Source organism: Amphibalanus amphitrite, unplaced genomic scaffold, assembly GCF_019059575.1.
Source record: "Amphibalanus amphitrite isolate SeventyFive unplaced genomic scaffold, NRLGWU_Aamphi_draft 000181F_arrow, whole genome shotgun sequence".
In the NCBI taxonomy this organism is placed as follows: Eukaryota; Metazoa; Arthropoda; class Thecostraca; order Balanomorpha; family Balanidae; genus Amphibalanus; species Amphibalanus amphitrite.
The window spans coordinates 795,685-812,524 of NW_024881676.1; the positions used below are offsets into that span (position 1 = coordinate 795,685).

The 16,840-nt window shown below is 53.9% G+C and overlaps 2 protein-coding genes across 5 annotated transcripts; one reads left to right on the forward strand and one right to left on the reverse strand.

Moving 5' to 3' along the window:
- Positions 1 to 42: 42 nt before the first annotated feature.
- On the forward strand, positions 43 to 4,135 carry LOC122384075 (transmembrane and ubiquitin-like domain-containing protein 1). 3 transcript variants are annotated; one of them, XM_043371053.1, is made up of 3 exons: positions 43 to 390; positions 1,327 to 2,302; positions 2,824 to 4,135. In XM_043371053.1, exons 2-3 carry the CDS (start codon positions 1,350 to 1,352, stop codon positions 3,236 to 3,238), a joined length of 1,368 nt encoding a protein of 455 aa, XP_043226988.1. In that variant the 5' UTR covers positions 43 to 390; positions 1,327 to 1,349; the 3' UTR covers positions 3,239 to 4,135. The 3 variants fall into 3 exon arrangements, with proteins under 3 accessions (XP_043226988.1, XP_043226992.1, XP_043226991.1); XM_043371057.1 differs by having other exon boundaries at positions 43 to 377; XM_043371056.1 differs by lacking the exon at positions 43 to 390 and adding an exon at positions 421 to 551.
- On the reverse strand, positions 4,015 to 16,541 carry LOC122384074 (tubulin-specific chaperone D-like). 2 transcript variants are annotated; one of them, XM_043371052.1, is made up of 17 exons: positions 16,358 to 16,535; positions 15,608 to 15,970; positions 14,382 to 14,687; positions 13,906 to 14,104; positions 13,352 to 13,574; positions 13,058 to 13,206; positions 12,542 to 12,720; positions 12,491 to 12,508; positions 12,020 to 12,159; positions 11,770 to 11,875; positions 11,347 to 11,533; positions 10,863 to 11,021; positions 6,593 to 6,859; positions 6,181 to 6,351; positions 5,884 to 6,017; positions 5,070 to 5,580; positions 4,015 to 4,733 (listed from the first exon to the last, which is right to left on the reverse strand). In XM_043371052.1, exons 2-17 carry the CDS (start codon positions 15,965 to 15,967, stop codon positions 4,327 to 4,329), a joined length of 3,516 nt encoding a protein of 1,171 aa, XP_043226987.1. In that variant the 5' UTR covers positions 15,968 to 15,970; positions 16,358 to 16,535; the 3' UTR covers positions 4,015 to 4,326. The 2 variants fall into 2 exon arrangements, with proteins under 2 accessions (XP_043226987.1, XP_043226986.1); XM_043371051.1 differs by having other exon boundaries at positions 12,491 to 12,720; positions 16,358 to 16,541.
- Between the last annotated feature and the right edge of the window lie 299 nt (positions 16,542 to 16,840).

Sequence of the window (16,840 nt, forward strand, 5' to 3'; positions counted from 1 at the left end):
ATGGAAGCGTATTTCATTTTTCATTGCTGTATATGACTCTTTTGCATTTAAAATCACAACATATTGTAGAAATATTGAAATAAGTCCTTATTTATGTCGGTATGACGTCATAGTATTATGTAATAGCTTAAGAAAAATGACACTCTCTAATACCTTGAACCCTGAACGATAAAGTAGACGTGTCGCAAGAGGGTGTGTATTTTCCTATTTTCTGCATTATTTTTATCATCAAGAATTGAATTAAAAATCATTGTGAATGTTGAAATGTGCCACGCTTGCGCTGAAGTCAAGGGGCATGGTGCAAACTGAGCACCAGGGAAAACGTTGCAAAGTTTAAGTTTGAAGAAGATTTTGGATTCAGTGACGCCAAAAGTCAAGTTGGGTGCCTAGGTAAATTGAAGCTGTCATAATATTTTGAAGATTGCAGGATTAATATTTCTTCAGATTCTTGTGAAACTTCTCAACAGAAATAAATAAAGTAGAGGTTAAGCAATTATAATCTAAGTTAAAGGTCAACAAGTTGAAGTGGTAATTAGCAAGATTTTTCCGAGGTTAGAACTTCAACTTCTTTCGATTGCATTAATGGAGATTGAGACAGATCACCCTGATATCGTGTGATTCACATGGCCATTGCTGAGCTGGTGACCTTGACATTTATGAACAGAATGATCTTTGGAACAAGCAGAAAGTCTTGTTTCTGTTAGGTGCACGTTTTGCAGCAATTTGTTGTTGTGAGCAATTTGTTGTGTTGTGAGCAACAAATTGGTCACAACTAATTGCTGTTGTGTTGTGATCACAAAGCTGTTGTGATTGAAGTGATATCAAAATTGATAAGTAGGTACCTTGGCTGGTGTTAATAAGTACCTCAATACACATGTTGGTTTGTTAGTTGTTATGTCAAGTGAAAATATATCTTGATTCATGGTGATTGATGCATTGGTACCTATGATAAATTATTTGTGCTGTGGTCAGTGGTGTGATGGCAAGCCCCAGTTCCAGTTGAGTATGAGGGGAGTCAATATGCTGGACCTTTTGATGGTGGCAGTGGCACACTGACTTCTTTGACCCTGTGCAGTAGAGAGCTGTGGGACTTGGGAGTGGTGTATCCCTTTCATGCAAATGATTGCAGGATCCATAGCTAATGCATTTTCAACATATTTTTTGTGTATGCCTAATCAGCTTACACTTTTTTGTACAGTGTGAAGCAGTGCATGTTATAAAATATGCATCTTTGGACTTTGGTTAGCTGAAGAACAGCCAAAGTCATCAATTTATTCAAAGCTGTGCTGTCTCAGGTACTGTAACATGATTTACCTCTCTTCCCAGGTCACCACTGGCCATCACCAGTCATGGCCATGACACTGATCGAGGGTGTCGGCGACGAGGTGACGCTGTTCTTTGTGCTGGCGCTGCTGGCGGTGGTCGCCTGCCTCGCCTGGTGGACCACCCGCGTCGCCGACCGGCCGCTCCGCATCCAGACCATCATCGTCGGCCAGCGCGTCATCCACGTGGACGAGAGCGGCGAGCCGACCACGGCAGCGGCGGCGGCGGCGGAGGGGGCCGGCGCCGGGCCGCCGCCGCAGCCGCCCCCGCCGCCGGCCGGGCCCACCGAGCCGGCCGAGCCGAGCTGCGAGGAGGACGAGGACGGAGAGGTGGAGCTGGTCCAGCGCGAGGACCTGGCCGGGGAGGCCGCTGCCGCGGACAGTCCGCACGGTGAGGGTGCTACTGGCGCCGAGGGTAGCGGGGAGGATCGCGTTACCGCGGCGGAAAGCGGAACAGCTTCCCAAGGAGCTGCCGCTGAGGGTGGCACAGAGGCCGTGAATACAGCTGATGACGGTGGATCAGAATCCTCGAATACACCTGCGGCGGCCGAGGACAGGCCGGAGAGTGCTCCTGAGGGCAGTGCGCCGAGTGACCCGGCCTCATCCAACCCCATTCCCGACCCGACGGACGATGTGCGGATGCAGCTGCGGCAGCGACGGCTGGCGTTCATGGCCCGTCAGGCGGCCGGACCGGACACTCGGTCAGAGGAGGCCGCGCGGACAGCAGCCGCGGACACGGAGAGGACAACACCGGACACGGAGAGAACAACAGCGAACACGGCTGAAAGGACCACAGCAGACACGGACAGGACTGCGGCGGATACAGCAGACAGGACTGCTACAGACACGACCGACCGAGCGGCGGAGACGGAGGCGCCGTCGGAAAACTCCCAAACCATCGTGGTGAAGCTGAAGTTTCTGAACGACACCCAACGACTGGTGGAAGGAAGACGCGCTGAACCGCTGGCCGATTTCAAAAGGTCAGTCTCGATGATGGGACCGCAGATTGCAGATGGGGCTCGTATTATCAGTCGAGTTCCAAGCGGCACTTGTCTGCTGCTAGGCATGGTACGACCGATTTTAACGTGTCGGGAAATGAGTTCCTAATTCCTCAGTGTGGCTTCACCCACCCTACCATATGTAAATACGTTTGATTGCGAAAAACGTAGCCCTTTGTAGTTTGTTGCACCCTGTTTGCTGTCTGACCTATCATTGGCTATGTTTCCATGACGCAAGTTAAGCCGATTTTTCAAAATGGATTTCCTCCATCATAACATTTAGGCAGCATTTCAAAATGCAAATATGGGATTAGGTGCTAGCTAAAACCGTATATACGCTCGTTTTTTGCATAAGGTTAATAGTATCCGAGAAAAATGCACGTGAATTTCTCTGAATCGATTTAGACGTGTCTTCATGACACGTCTAAATCGAATTGGAAACGTAGTGATTGCCTCATTGCCTGGTATGACTAAACCCCTGACGTCATATTTTCACCCCGTAGGCGCCACTTCCCCACGGAGACGGCCGCTAACCGGATCGTGCGCCTCATCTTCAACGGTCGCGTGCTGCCCGATCAGGAGACACTGAGCCAGTGCGGCCTGTACCACAACTGTGTGGTGCACTGTCACGTGTCGGCCCACCCGCGGCCGGCGGCCGGCGGGGGCGCGGCTGCCGGCGGCGGCGCGCCGGCTGAGCTGGACATCGGCGTGCTGCTCTACCCGGTGCTGACGTCAGTGGTGACGCTGGTCTGGGGCCTGCGGCTGCGCTACCCGGAGCTGTTCAGCGGCACGGCCGTCCTCCTGCTGGCCGTGCTCACCCTGCTGCTGGCCTGTTTCGCGGCGGCCACCTTCCTACCCCTGGACCGGCTGCCGGGCGGCGCGGCGGCCGCCGGACGGCAGCAGCAGCGGGGACGGTAACCGGGCGCCGAGCGTGCAGCTGGATCGCCCAGGGCGGCGGACATTGGACAGTGCGCGGTAGTTGAGTGAGCAACGCCAAAGTTCTAGAGGTGCGTTGCATTTGTGTTAGGAGAGCTGATAAAGCCGAGCTGAGTCTCCCAAAGGCCTCAGCCATTGACACAATTCGCGGAGCTTATCGGTAAGACGATACACCTTATTGGTAAGGTGATAGGTTATTGGGGAGGAAATAGGCTATCATCTGGAGAATATGTCGGATATGGCTGAACACCGAGTTGGCTGAAACCCAAGGCATTCTTGGAAGCTGATGACCGAAATAGTGGAGCTATTGACTATGACTAGTGGGTGACAATTCTTACGAAGCCTGAGACTCGCAACAGTCCATGCGTTTAGAGAGGTGCAGATCTAGCGGTCTATATCGGCGATACTGTTGTCTGGCTCCAGAGCTTTAGGTCCGTCGCATGACGGACCCATCACCAGATTGCGTTTAGGCACGCGGTATTGCGTCCGGGTTAGGTGAGGGGCAGGGCGGCTGGTTTCGGGCGCTTCCAGCACCACCCACGGTGACTGGCGTCAACCCGAAGACCCGCCGGGGCCGGCAGGCGAGGGGAAAGCCTGCCGATGCCGTCTGTGGGAGCGTGTGTGCCGTTTGGTGTCTGTGATACGTGTTCTGGGACTGTGTGTGCGTGGTCTTGTGTTGCGATTCGGGATCCACCGGGGCAATTCCATTCACTCACTAGCGTTCCCCTTATTCCTTCTTGGTCTTCTAGAAGGCCGAGTTTCCACATAAATCCGTGTTTATTCTCGTAGGCACGTCTTACGAGCGAGGAATGCGAATTGTGAGTCGACTGCTCGCGTTAAGTTATTGTAATAATAATAAACGAAACTACCTATTACGAACGTCGGTATGTCCGTCACAGCTGCGAATTTGTGCTAACAGCAAAATCACAGCACCGGCGTAAGTGTGACGCGTCTAAGTCGAGTGCAGCAGCGCGCGAGGTCGACAAAAATCACAGGAGCGATCACCAATTAGTTACGAGTGCGAACGGACGGACGTCGTGTCCCTCCCCTCTCCCCTCCCTCCCCGTCCCTCACTTTTTCACCCGCTGCGGGACTGGCACGCCCAGTGCGACACACACCTCATCCCGGACCGGGCGCACCGCGTCCACGGCCTCGTTCCAGTCTGTGTCGCTGAGCAGGCTCTGGGCGCGCTCCAGCGCCTCCTCGGAGACGCCCTCCAGCTCTCCGTGCGTCAGCAGCGTCTCGAAGAGGCCTCCGGCGGCGGCGCGTCGGATCCGCGGGAACCGGTGGCACAGCAGCACCATCAGCTGGCCCAGACAGCGGCGCTGCACGGCCGCCGGGAACTGCATCAGCGCGCACAGCAGGTCCACGCCGGCCAGCAGCTTGTGCGGCTCGCCGCAGCGGGCCAGCTCGGCGCGCACCTGGGAGGTCAGCAGGTCACCCAGCTCGGCGTCCGAGAACAGCGGGTCCAGCAGACCTGGCAGAGGGAGAAGGGGGTGGTTACGGCAGAGCCCACCAAAACTGGCGAAATGTGCAGGGGAGGTCACGGGAAGGACGGCAGACCTGTAGGACGGTGTAAGAGGAGGGGTCACGGGAGAGTCGCGGCTATAATTCAGTAAGTGGTGTGGCTCATCCTGTAAATAAGAGGTGATAAGGCGGCTGGAAGGGTCATGAAACTGCGTGATAGCAGTCATTCGCGATGATTACGCAAGTTGATCATCCCATCCGACACTGGTTCCAGACCTCGCCATCCCATCCCGTTCCAACCAACCCCTTCCCTCCGCTATACTTTAGGGCCTTGCGCTATACTGACCGCAGTTGAGCAGCGGCTCCAGTGCGCGGATCACGGACAGGGTGACGCGGTCCTGCCGGCGGTGCCGCTCCATCACGGCCGCCACCTCTCGGACGAACTCGGCTCGCCCCTCGTCCGGCAGGTGTTTGAGGTGCCGCTGCAGCTGCTCACTGGCCTGCTGCACCAGCCGCTCGGTGATGCCTCCGGCGCTGACCAGCAGGCCGAGCAGCACCGCCGGGCGGTACACGGGCAGCGCCAACAGACGCGACAGGCGCGGCAGCGTCTCCCGCTCCGAGCCCCAGTTGATGGAGGCGCACACGGACGCCGGCAGGATCTCCAGCAGGGCGTCCCGGTCGGGCACGCGCGGCACCGGCGGGTCGGCGTGGAGAAGTGCTGAGAGGGCCGCTCCGGCCACTGACCGGGTGCGGTCGATCTTCTCGACAGCCTGCTGACTGAGCCCGGTCATGGTGCGGCGAACCATGTCGTCCGAGAGCAGCTCCGGGCAGGCGCCGGTCACCATCAGAGTGACGCGCTGCGGGACAACGCGGAGAGGGGCGTTAGGGCCGTGGGCACAACGGATCAAGGGGAGCTGATAGTTGATACATTTCATGATGGGGATGTTAAACAGGAGGGTGGGGGCCTTCATATAAGGCTCAATCGCTTACCACAAGCTAGCAAATAACACGCAATGCTTCAGCCAGCACAAAAAGTAAGTTGTACAACGTATCGCTGCTAGACAATTATTTCCGCAATTTGTACTCGATTGCCTATCACCTTTCCAGCACCCCTGTGTGCCTCCCTCCTTCCCTCCCTCCCTCCTCGTTTCCCAGCATACCTGCAGTCCGGAGATGGCCGCCTCTCGGATCCAGGCGCCCACGTCTCCCCGGTTGTCGGACGTGTAGTCCTCCAGGCCGGTCAGCAGACAGTCGTAGATCTCCTCAATGTTGGCGGCGCACACATGACTAGAGCCTGACGGTGAGGATATACACATGCCGTGTCAGGGAGTGAGTCTTGGGAGACCGGGTGACACAGTGCACAGAACAGCGCAATGTAGATGAATAATCGAGGAGTAAAATAACCTGACAAACCGCCAATAACCCCAGTACCCCAGCTCCCCGTCCCCGGCACTGACCGTCGTCGCTGGCGTCGACGCCGACGGTGAGGCAGACGTCGGTGACGGCGCTGATGCCGTCGCGCCGACACTCGGCCCAGAGCCGCGTCTGCGGCGTGGAGGCGCAGCACACCAGCAGGTGCTTCAGCACGCGCTGCAGCTTCCCGGCGAACAGCTTGGCCGGCAGCGAGCCTGAAGGGGAGGACGGACGGCGGGAGGGTACAGTAACAGGACAGCAGCGGCGACAACGGAAACAGTACTAATTACACGTCGTTTGAACTTTGAATCTATGTAAAGGGTAGCGAAATACAGTAACATTGGCCCACGCGACAATCCCAGCAGCTTTTGTCACCGTGGATCTATCCATTCCCACTCCTCCACTCAGCTGCCGTAACCTGATGGCTATTCCTACTACGCCTACTGCGTTACTTACCTACGGCCAGTGCGAACCCGCGCCGGTTATTCTGGCTGTCGCTGTCCACCTCAGCCAGGTACCGGTCGAGCAGTCCGTCCCCGGCGGCCGAGGACGCGGCGTCCCCGTCCGTGACGTCTCCGCCGCCATCGGACGGGCCGGCCGTCACGTCCGACGGCGAGGCCGTGACGTAGGCGCGGGTGAACGCCGGCAGAGCGGCCACGGCGTACCCTCGGACGGCCTCCTCGCGGTGGGTCAGACAGTCGTCCAGCAGCGCCTGCCAGCTGGCTGCGGGGGCAGAGAGCGGGACAATCAGCTGGCTGCGGGGGCAGAGAGCGGGCGGAGTGCAGTCCACTGGTTGTGACGACGCGGCTGCACGGCACACATTACAGCCCAGGCGCTATGAGCATTCACACTCGGCGACTATCGGCAGCTGTGGTAGCTATCAGTAGGCCCACGCCCGTAGCAGTTCGACCGACCAACCAACCAAAGTCCAACAAACCAAATTACCGGCCTTACCAGCAATTCACCGTCCTGAGTTCAACTGCCCAGTGTCCAACCACCGCATACCCGGCCAACCTGTCTACCAACCTTGTTACTGACCGACCTGTTTTTATCAGCGCTATCGGTTCCAACGACCCGTCCAGCCTATCACAGTTCCGAGCCGTCCTCAGTAGTCCGTCCTACGGATTATTAGTACAGGATGACGGATCGAGACGGCTGCCACGGTAGGTACGGATGACGGACCGAGACGGTCGCCGCGGTAGGTACCGGCCGACTGAATACTGGTGGCCACCTGGTCCTGGTGCCGAGCCCACACCAGCACCAGCCGCGTCATGATGACGGCGCTCCTAGATGACTCACCACACTCCAGCCCCCCCCCCCCCCATACACACACACATCCAGAGGATGACGTTCCGACGCTCTATTCACGCAGATAATGAGACCGGACGGGAGTTAGCTAATAGGACGATTGTTTGAACGGTACAGGATGTGCGGATCGCTGATGAGTTACATTAGATGCATTCCATGACGTCGTCCGTTGTGTGGTAGGGATTTATTTGTTTCACTTTTTGTTTTGTTTCACTTTTGTACTTATTTTGTCTTTCTCTGTTGAATATAAATGAGTTGAGTTGAGTTGAGTTGAGTTGAGTTGAGTTGAGGGACTGGCAATGGGCTGTTTGATAACTTTTGTCTCAACTGTCAATATTCGTGATTCACTCTAGCTACAACACACAATGCTAACACCCCGACCTGCGCTGATTCCCTCTAATGTCGACCCGGGGGACAGGTGTGGGTAAACAAAGATGACTCACCGCGGTCACGGAAGGCAGGTCACACGGTCACCGTTTATAGCGGCACCTACGGACGGCACTAAACGGACAGCGGCGGCGAGGTATCGAAAACGGCGAATGTGGAACGCGGTAGCGGAGGGACGAAAAACGCGAATCTCAAACGTAATGCGCGATCTTATCCATGATTTACTTGATATGCGTGATTTTCCAGGAAAGACAATGGCTTGAAGAGACACCGCGAAATTTGTAATGAACAACTTCGAGCAATTTTGCGATAAAATAAGTGATACGGTCGTTACATTCGCAGATTTGGATCAAGGCTATAGAACTCCAGGTAAGGACACCAGCCGTTTGACCTTGAACGCCGCCGGCCGGCCGATGACGTCATTGGAGGCAAGCCGGCTCGGCGGACACACAGGGCGAATGCATAACGGAGGGGCGTTGGAACGTTGCGGGAGCCAGGGAGATATTTTAAAGTGGTTGCATACCACCATTGTTTGTTGATTGATCTACAGACTGCATCCTTTTAAACCTCGATGCATCCTAGGCCTGGATGGTGCGTACATTCGTGGAACGATCACCCCGTCCGACGTCCGTGGTCGAAGCTGTCATAGTATTTAAGACACTAAGACGGGTGCAATAACGGCGATCCGATCCCGTCTCTGGCGAATTTAGAGGGGTCGTAAGGACCCAGGCCGAATATGACCGTCTATTTTTAGGGAAACGGGGTGGGTGAATTGACAACCGATGGCTTAAGAGATGATGAGAAGGGATCCCGTCGTCGATTGTTGTTTGACAGACAACACATGTTGTACTGGGCGTATGACCATCAGAGGTAATGCCTGAACGTAGGCAAGCATAATTGGTCTGTCATATTGTTTAGGAATATAAAATGGTAATGGAGATCATTGAGGATATGATCTCTACATTACGGGAATTCACTAATTACTACGGCCCATAGGGGCACCGCCGGAGCTGTTGTTTTGCCATCGGTCCCAGGCAACTCCAGGGAGCTGCAGTACCCGGCGGCCAAAGCGGTCACCTCGTCGACTCGCAGGTCCTCTGGGATTCCGTGATGCTTTAGTGCTTCACCCACAGAAGCACGGGCATAGCAGTAGGATGTGGGGCTAGGTGTCTGTCCACCTCTTCATTCAAAGAACAACGTGTACAGCGCCTGGTCCCGCCGAAGCTCGGTATCGACCGTGACTTATTCACAACTGGCGGATCCAGGAAGCGGTATTGGACACTGCGGGGGCTTACCCCAAAAAGGTTTCTCGGAATTAATTTAAAAAAACTCGGATTTCGATTCCTTGCCACTACTGTGCGGTGTGATTAACCAACATTTCCGCAGAAAAGTTGTGAAGTTTTCATTTATTCTCGAAAATCGATTTCGGGCGCTGCCCTGGTTGTTGGGGAAGACATTTGCCCCAAATGCCTTCCCCTGGATCCGCCAGTGGCCGTTGCCCCACTCCGAGCTTGACTAAAGACGTCTTCAAAGTTCAAACCTCACCAGAAACCGATGGTAAGGTGAATTTAAATCCAATAACCCATCTCTGTCTGCCCGCCTAAATATACTACACATGGTACAGCACCCGGCCCTGTCGGAGCTTTGAGCCGATCGTGATATTTTCGGCTTTCCCCATCCCAAGCTCGATTAGAAACGTTCTCCTTCCCCACCCGATTGCTGATGTCAATTCAAATTCAATGCCTCATTGTATCGATAGTACATGAACCTCCAGGCTCCACGAATCAAACTATAAAAACAGTTACATTTAAGGCGTACCGGTTTCGTCTATTGACTTCTTCAGCGCCGTATGCATATACGGCGCTGGTATGGTATGGTATACGGCGCTGAAGAAGTCAATAGACGAAACCGGTACGCCTTAAATGTAACTGTTTTTATAGTTTGATTCGTGGAGCCTGGAGGTTCATGTACTATCGATACAATACTTGTCCATCAATGCCTCATCTCTGTCTGCCCGACCATAACCCATTCATTGCACACCGTTCAGCGCCCGGCCCCGCCAGAAGTATCCTAGCGCGCTGAGCACTGAGCAGTTGCCTCCAGCCGCGTCATCGCGAGGCCCCGCGCGGCCCATAAACGAATACATTGCGCGAATAGCCGTGTCGCCCCCCTGATTTGGATCCTAAATGAGCAATCGCGTTGGGAAAGAGCTGTCGTAAAAATCGTTCAAATCACGTGCTTTCAGGCAACAATGGTCCCATCAGCTGACTTCAGTGTCCTAAAAAGAGGACATTCCTTCGCTTTTCACCAATATTCCTATTCGGATACCCTTGTTTTGAGTGCTTGTGCACCCCGACAGTGCGAATATTGTCACACAAATACGCCTTAGCTAAGTAGGAAAAACGCCAGTCATGGAGCGACGATGTGCTTTTAATGCATCAGACCGGTACCAACTACCAAGCACCCCTAAAAACGAAGGAAAGCAGAACCCGCGGTCCATGCGTCGCGGGTAGTCGCAATACTTGATTCACTTTGTAGCGGCATGCCATTCACCATCTCGTGGAGACTCACCCATCACTTTCCTGTTATGGCAGTTTCTGTCCCACCATGTACTGTTTGAAGGCCGCCTGAGGAAGGCTTTTCAAGTAAATGAGTTGGGCCGGGGCGAGATTGGGTCATAGAGGAAAATGTGCTTATTATCCCGAAAACATGAAAATGAAGATTACACCCTATCCGCGCAACTCGGCCACGGTATCCTCCCCCCGTCCCTCACCTATGGTGGGTGTATTTCTGAGCGGCAGCTCTGCCTCGGCCGTAGTTAGCTGTGTGCCCCACTCACCTATGGTGGGTGTATTTCTGAGCGGCAGCTCGGCCTCGGCCGCTGTTAGCAGCGTGTGTCCCCCTCACCTATGGTGGGTGTGTTTCTGAGCGGCAGCTCGGCCTCCGACACTCGGTGTCCCCGTCCCTCACCTATGGTGGGTGTATTTCTGAGCGGCAGCTCGGCCTCCGACGCTGGGTCCCCGTCCCTCACCTATGGTGGGTGTATTTCTGAGCGGCAGCTCGGCCTCCGACGCCTTCCTGATGAGGTGGCAGAGCGCGTGCCGCATCAGCTCCCCGCCCAGGCCGCGCAGCATCTGGCGCCGGCCCAGCTCGTCACACAGGCCGGCAATGAACTGCTGTGTCGCCGAGTCTGTGACAGAAAAATACACAGAGGTGGTGGTGGTGGGAAGACGTACAACAGATTTAATGCAAAAAGGACGACAAACAATAGAAAAAAGAAAAGAGAAGCTGAGAAAAGAAGTAAATGGCTGTTTCTTTAGGAAAAAATAAAACAATCGGAACCCATGAACCACCGACAAGAAAACTAGCAAAAATTGTCACCAAGCCAAATGCCACCTTTTGGATTCAGCTACCGAAAATCTGCCAACACTTTCAACTACTTAACATCCATGATGTATGTGACCATCAGATCAGTCCAGTGATTCCCTTTCCACCCATCTCCCGGCGCTCCGTACCGATGTACTGTGTGGCGTCGTGTCCGTGGCGTCGGGCGTGCTCGGAGAGGGCGTGCACCACCTCCGCTACGGCCAGCACGGCGCCGTGGCGCGCGTTCAGGTCGATACCCAGACAGTGCGGTCGGAGCATGTCCATTACGTAGCCGGCCGTGTAGTCCACCGCGCAAGGCGTAAGGTTGTGCAGCGCCTGCAGGCGCGGAGGGGCGCCGGGTCATCACTCACTCACGGGCTGACAGCGGTGAAGGATGTCAGCCAGCTGGTCAGCTGCACTGCCAGAACTGGCTTAAATAAAAGACCTAAATTTGCATCAAGTCATTCTATGAAGCTTTGGGTTATTCATTACTCCAAAAATCTAAGCAGCAAATTAGCCAAGACCCGATGTCCACAGACACTCAGCAGAAGCTGGGCAGATTGATGACTGACCTTGGCTGTGACCTCCCGAATGGCGCCGTCCCAGTGGTTGATTTTCTTCTCCAGCAGGTGTGATATGAGCGGCTTGGTGTACTCGGGAAACTGGCCCACGAACGTACTGCAATATAGCGCAATCAGAGTAGTAAGCGCCCAAACACTCCTAAATAATGATCGAATTAGTTCACGATGCGCGCTGTTTCAATTAGGAACACTGTAGCTGCCATAATGCCTCAATGAAGGAGACACAAACACAAACACAAACCTGAGCTGTGTGAAGGAGGCGGCCCGGTTACCGACGGCAAAGTAGTCGACCGTGGTGAGTATCTCGATGCCGTGCGGGAAGGTGCCCTGCCGTCCGACGTTCTCCTGAAAGGCCGCCGACGCCGCGCGACGACAGTTCACCTGCGGATATACGGCACGGCGATGTGTTATCAGTGACGTAAGATGTGGTAGGGGACGGACACATGACACAAGGAAACACATGAAACAGAAACGGTGTTCATCACTTCGACCTGAACGCACTGGTGGCTCAGCGTATACTCGATAAAAACACTTAACGATAAATATTCCCCTATACCGACCCGATACAGGAATACAGGACTGATGCGTCTGATAGCGTCTGATAACAAAACAAATGCGTGGCACATCAAAATATGATAATATACAACATAAGCTTCCATTCCCCTCTAACCTAGCTGGTGTCCCCAGAGACTGTTAAATTCCCGGTAACTACCTCTCGGTCGAAGAGCGCCACGCAGAGCAGCGCGGGCGCCACCTGGAGCGCGTACTGCCGGAAGTGGTCGGGCTGATAGGCGCGCGCGAACGCCCAGCACACGTAGCAGGCGGCGTCTCGGACAGCGGCGCCCACCGAGTAGTTACCCTGGAGCTCGTCATAGACGAGCGCGCGCAGCAGGACGGGTATCACCTCCGGCAGTCGGGAGAGGGTGAGCAGGCCGCGCCGACCTGGCCGAGAGAGGGAGGGGAGGTCAGACAAGGAGAATGGAAGAGGGAGGAGAGGGAGAGAAGAAAGGAAACGGATAGACAGAGACAGCTGGGCCCTTGATTCGACCAGGGAAGAAGAGACTAGCCGTTCGTGAATGGAGGTGATATAGAAAGGAAGAGACATAAAGAAGAAGAAAATGCAGTGGATAGAAATATACATTACACACAATATACGTAGGCACATTTGAAATCCGGTCAGCCTGGCCCCTGCAACCGTCGCTGAGATAGCAAGTCGGACACTGGCCCACCGTTATTCACTTCGAACATCCGAACCGACGACCGACGACCGGTGACCTACCGAGCTCGGCGAGCGCCAGACAGCCGCCGTGCCAGGCCGGCATGTTGTCCCGCAGCGTAAAGATGTCCATCAGGCTGTCCAGCACCTCGTCCGCCAGCGCCTTCGGCAGCCGGTTGGTGATGCGGCCCACGCCTTTCGCCGCAGACCATCTGCGAGGGACGAGACAAATGAAAACAACGTAGCAAACAAAAAACCCAGAAAACCACGGAGAATAAAAAATGAACAATATGGTAGCGTTGCAAAGCTGTTGCGATGCATCCCCTTCCCGCAGCGACTGCGCCAGCCGGCCCTCACCTGACCACGGTGTCCTTATCCCTCAGCGCCTGCAGCACCGCCTCCAGCACCTCGTCAATCTCCTCCGGCACGTCATAGCTCTCGTCCTCCTGGCCCACACCACCACCGCCGTCGGGCGCCGAGCCGTCCCCGGCGGGGGTGCCCTGCAGCAGACCAGCGGCCAGGGACCGCTGGCCGCGCTCGTACCGCCAGGCGGCCACTCGGGTCGGCAGAAATGTCAGACCTGGAGACGGGAGACAGAGTTATTTGGAGAGTCAGATCGGCTGAGAGCCTGAGAGACGTCATTGGTAATTCATTCAGATCGGTACTTATGCTGACTTCCGTACAAAGACTCTTCAGTGACACAAACAAACCAAAGCACAAATAAATGAACGGTCCTTACCCCGGCCCTAAATCACGACATGAATTTAATCTACCACCGAATACACAATAGCTACCGTCTTAATTCCCTTACATCCATCTCAAATTCTCCTTAAAGTCAAACTTAAAACATTATCCACTCCATCCTCCTTCCACGCCCACAGCTCTACCTTCTGAACCAAGTCACCACTCACCGACGCGCTGGACGGATTTGAGCGCCAGTTTGCGGATCTGCGTGTTGGCGTGTTCGAGTCGACCGGAGGCGAGCAGTCGGCGCAGCACACCGGGCGCCAGGGGCAGCAGGTCGGCCCTCTTACCGTGCTTGAACACCGCCGCCAGACAGCCGAGGGCGCCCAGCAGCGACGGCAGCCGCGCGTCGTCCGACTCACATGTCTGAGGGGTGGCGGTGGAGGGGGGGGGGGGTGCTATGCAGACAAGATTTTCCGACGTAGCAGACAAAGCACGAGCTAAATAAAGACCAACACCAAACTATTTCATCCGGAATTCCGTTAGCACGGCCGTTCACTTCTGATTAGGGTACAGTGTGACGATCGATGCTTTTGATACATCTGAACACTAACTGAGAACAGCTGATCAGCTGCTCTTCACATACTCAATACACACATGATACGAGAAATGATACATGCTACACTCATACACCTTGGCTCACCTTCAGTGTCCAGTCGATCAGCTCGGGCAGGAAGCGCTGCACGTTGTCGGGCCGGGTGACGAAGCGGGCGGCCACCAGTCCGGCCACCTCGCGACACTTGTCCGTGGCGTGCAGGTACACCTCGGTGACGCGCATTATCCGCTGGGCGATGGGCTCCCGCTGGCCGTCGTCAAACGACGTCATGTTGAAGGGGATGATGACCAGGATGGCCAGCCATAGCAGCAGCATGTAGCGCGTGGCCCAGCAGTCGGTGTCCTCCGGATTCTGACGCTCCAGGCACTGCAGCACACGCTCCATGTCGTCCACCTGGCGGCCGGCACCCGAACTAGTCAGAGAGACGAGCACAGGCAGCACGGCCGGGCACGAGCACGCCCGTGGCCGTTTGAGCGGGATGGTCAAAGTAATATAGGATCCCCCAAAAATAATGGAGTGGCCTTATTATCCCGTACACAGAGCCAAAAGTTACACTAAAATGGGACCTTGACTACAGCGATTGGCAGCAGTGCTGGAAATGCGGCCGCTTTCTGGTCCCGGCGTTTTATTCTTCGGGCGGGTTAATCCCGTCCAGCGTTTAGCCTTTCGGGACCCACTCAGTCTCGTGGCTGTTTTCGCCGCTCGCCGCAGTCGAGATGCAAAGTTAATAGTCACACGAAGCTTATTTAGGGCCCGCCAACAAACCAGCTTAGTCTGGAGTTACTGTTAAATGTATGCATATAGCTGAAAGAAAAGGGTTTTGTAGAATCGATTTATTTCGAAGTCGCATATTCAGATGCCCCAAATAAACTTCGTGTGACTATCAACTTTGTATCTCGAATGGGCCGAGCCGCAAAAACAGCCGCGAGTCTGAGAGGGTCCCGAAAGGCTAAGCGCTAGACGGGGCTAACCCACCCGGAGAATAAAACGCCGGGACCAGAAAGCGGCCTCATTTTCAGCACTGATTGGCAGCGTAATTGGTAGGTAGTTACAGAAATTATCTAGTCGCACATCCATGCGACTTCTGATGAGTCACGTGTAGCATGATATATGCGACTCCTGACCCAAGCTTCTGAACAGGATGTTGGTGTGAGCAGTCTAAGCTAGGAGGAGTTGGTGGGTGAGACCATATTTATCAGACTATATGCTCAGTAAATTCTAGCGCCTAAATACCTCTGACAGCCTGTACTTCTCTGATCTGGAAGTGGAGGTCAGTGTCAGCATAACAATCTCGGCTCAGCCAAATGTCTTACCTCATGCGGCATGTGCCGAACCATGGATTTAGGGCCGCGCAGTTTGACGATCATCACCATGTACTTGAACGTCACATGGACCAGGTTCTCATGTGCTTGGAAATTATCTAGGTGGGCAAACAGTGCAGCCAGCAGTGACTCCAGATCCTTGTCAAGCAGGTGAGGCTGCTCCTGATAGTAGTCAAGAATTGTAGTGAAGCGCTGAAGGCGCGCCTCCACAAGGCCGGCATCTGTGTGAATCTCGGGCAGCTCGGCAATCAGTGAACGCACCTCCGGCAGGTCTTCAAACCGCTCCAAGGCACAGCCCAAACCGATGTTTTCCATGTCATCCTCCATTGGTGTGACAGCAGCCTTTGTCATAATCTGTCAGCATATGAAAAAGACATCTAATGGCTAATGCATCCATTTTTTGTGGTGAAATTGACATTGCTGTGTCAATGTCCCTCAAGTGGGCATTGATATGATACCCTACAGTTAGTCCCAATCAAAAAGGGGGTAATTATTAGACTTTCGAGATAAGAGAGCAGAGACAGCCATCAACAAAAAGCCATTTGGGTGATCTTGACATATTATATTGATATTGTGTACATTTTATGCAAGATAAACAAAACACTGATTTAGCATGCACAAGTGTGACGCCTCTGCTTTGCTACTAACCTTAAATGGCTTAAAATTAAATGGCTTTAAATGGCTTTAAATGGCTTAAAATTGTTAAAAACCATAGCTCATCACACACATTGACATACTCACTCGTGGTTAATAGATGCCACTGAAGATCACCTTGCACCTGTCAGGCAAAATATGACAAATCGGCAGTAATTATTCACAAATTGCAGTGCAAAACTAGTGCCTTGTTGCCCTTCTCCAAGGTATATCCCTTCTCCGACACATGCCCCGAGACACGCCCGTCCCCAAGGCCGTACCCCCGTCCCCAAAGAATGCTTGAGCTTTGTTCGTAACAGCTGCGCAGGGTATGTCGAATCTTCGCTTGTCTGATTCCTCTTTTAACTTATTAATGACGTCAAATTCAAATAAACCTCTATTTTAGGACACCAAAAGCATTTATTACAGTGAAAAATTAAATCTCAAAAATTTTTGAATTGTTCAAATACTAAAACAAATTTCTTTGAAATAAACAGCATACCAAGAGTCAAAATAGAAATTAAAAGTAATATATTTTAAAAAGAGAGTCATTATTTTTCATTCATTGTTGTAGTGGTTGCCATGGTTACT

Excerpts from the sequence above, each read along its gene's own strand:
- LOC122384075 (XM_043371053.1), top strand. The coding sequence starts at position 1,350 with ATGGCCATGACACTGATCGAGGGTGTCGGCGACGAGGTGACGCTGTTC. Across the intron at positions 2,303-2,823 it reads CCGCTGGCCGATTTCAAAAG|GCGCCACTTCCCCACGGAGA; the intron begins GTCAGTCTCGAT and ends TTCACCCCGTAG.
- LOC122384074 (XM_043371051.1), bottom strand. The coding sequence starts at position 15,967 with ATGACAAAGGCTGCTGTCACACCAATGGAGGATGACATGGAAAACATC. Across the intron at positions 13,207-13,351 it reads GATAAGGACACCGTGGTCAG|ATGGTCTGCGGCGAAAGGCG; the intron begins GTGAGGGCCGGC and ends CGTCCCTCGCAG. Across the intron at positions 6,860-10,862 it reads CAGAAATACACCCACCATAG|CCAGCTGGCAGGCGCTGCTG; the intron begins GTGAGGGACGGG and ends CTGCCCCCGCAG.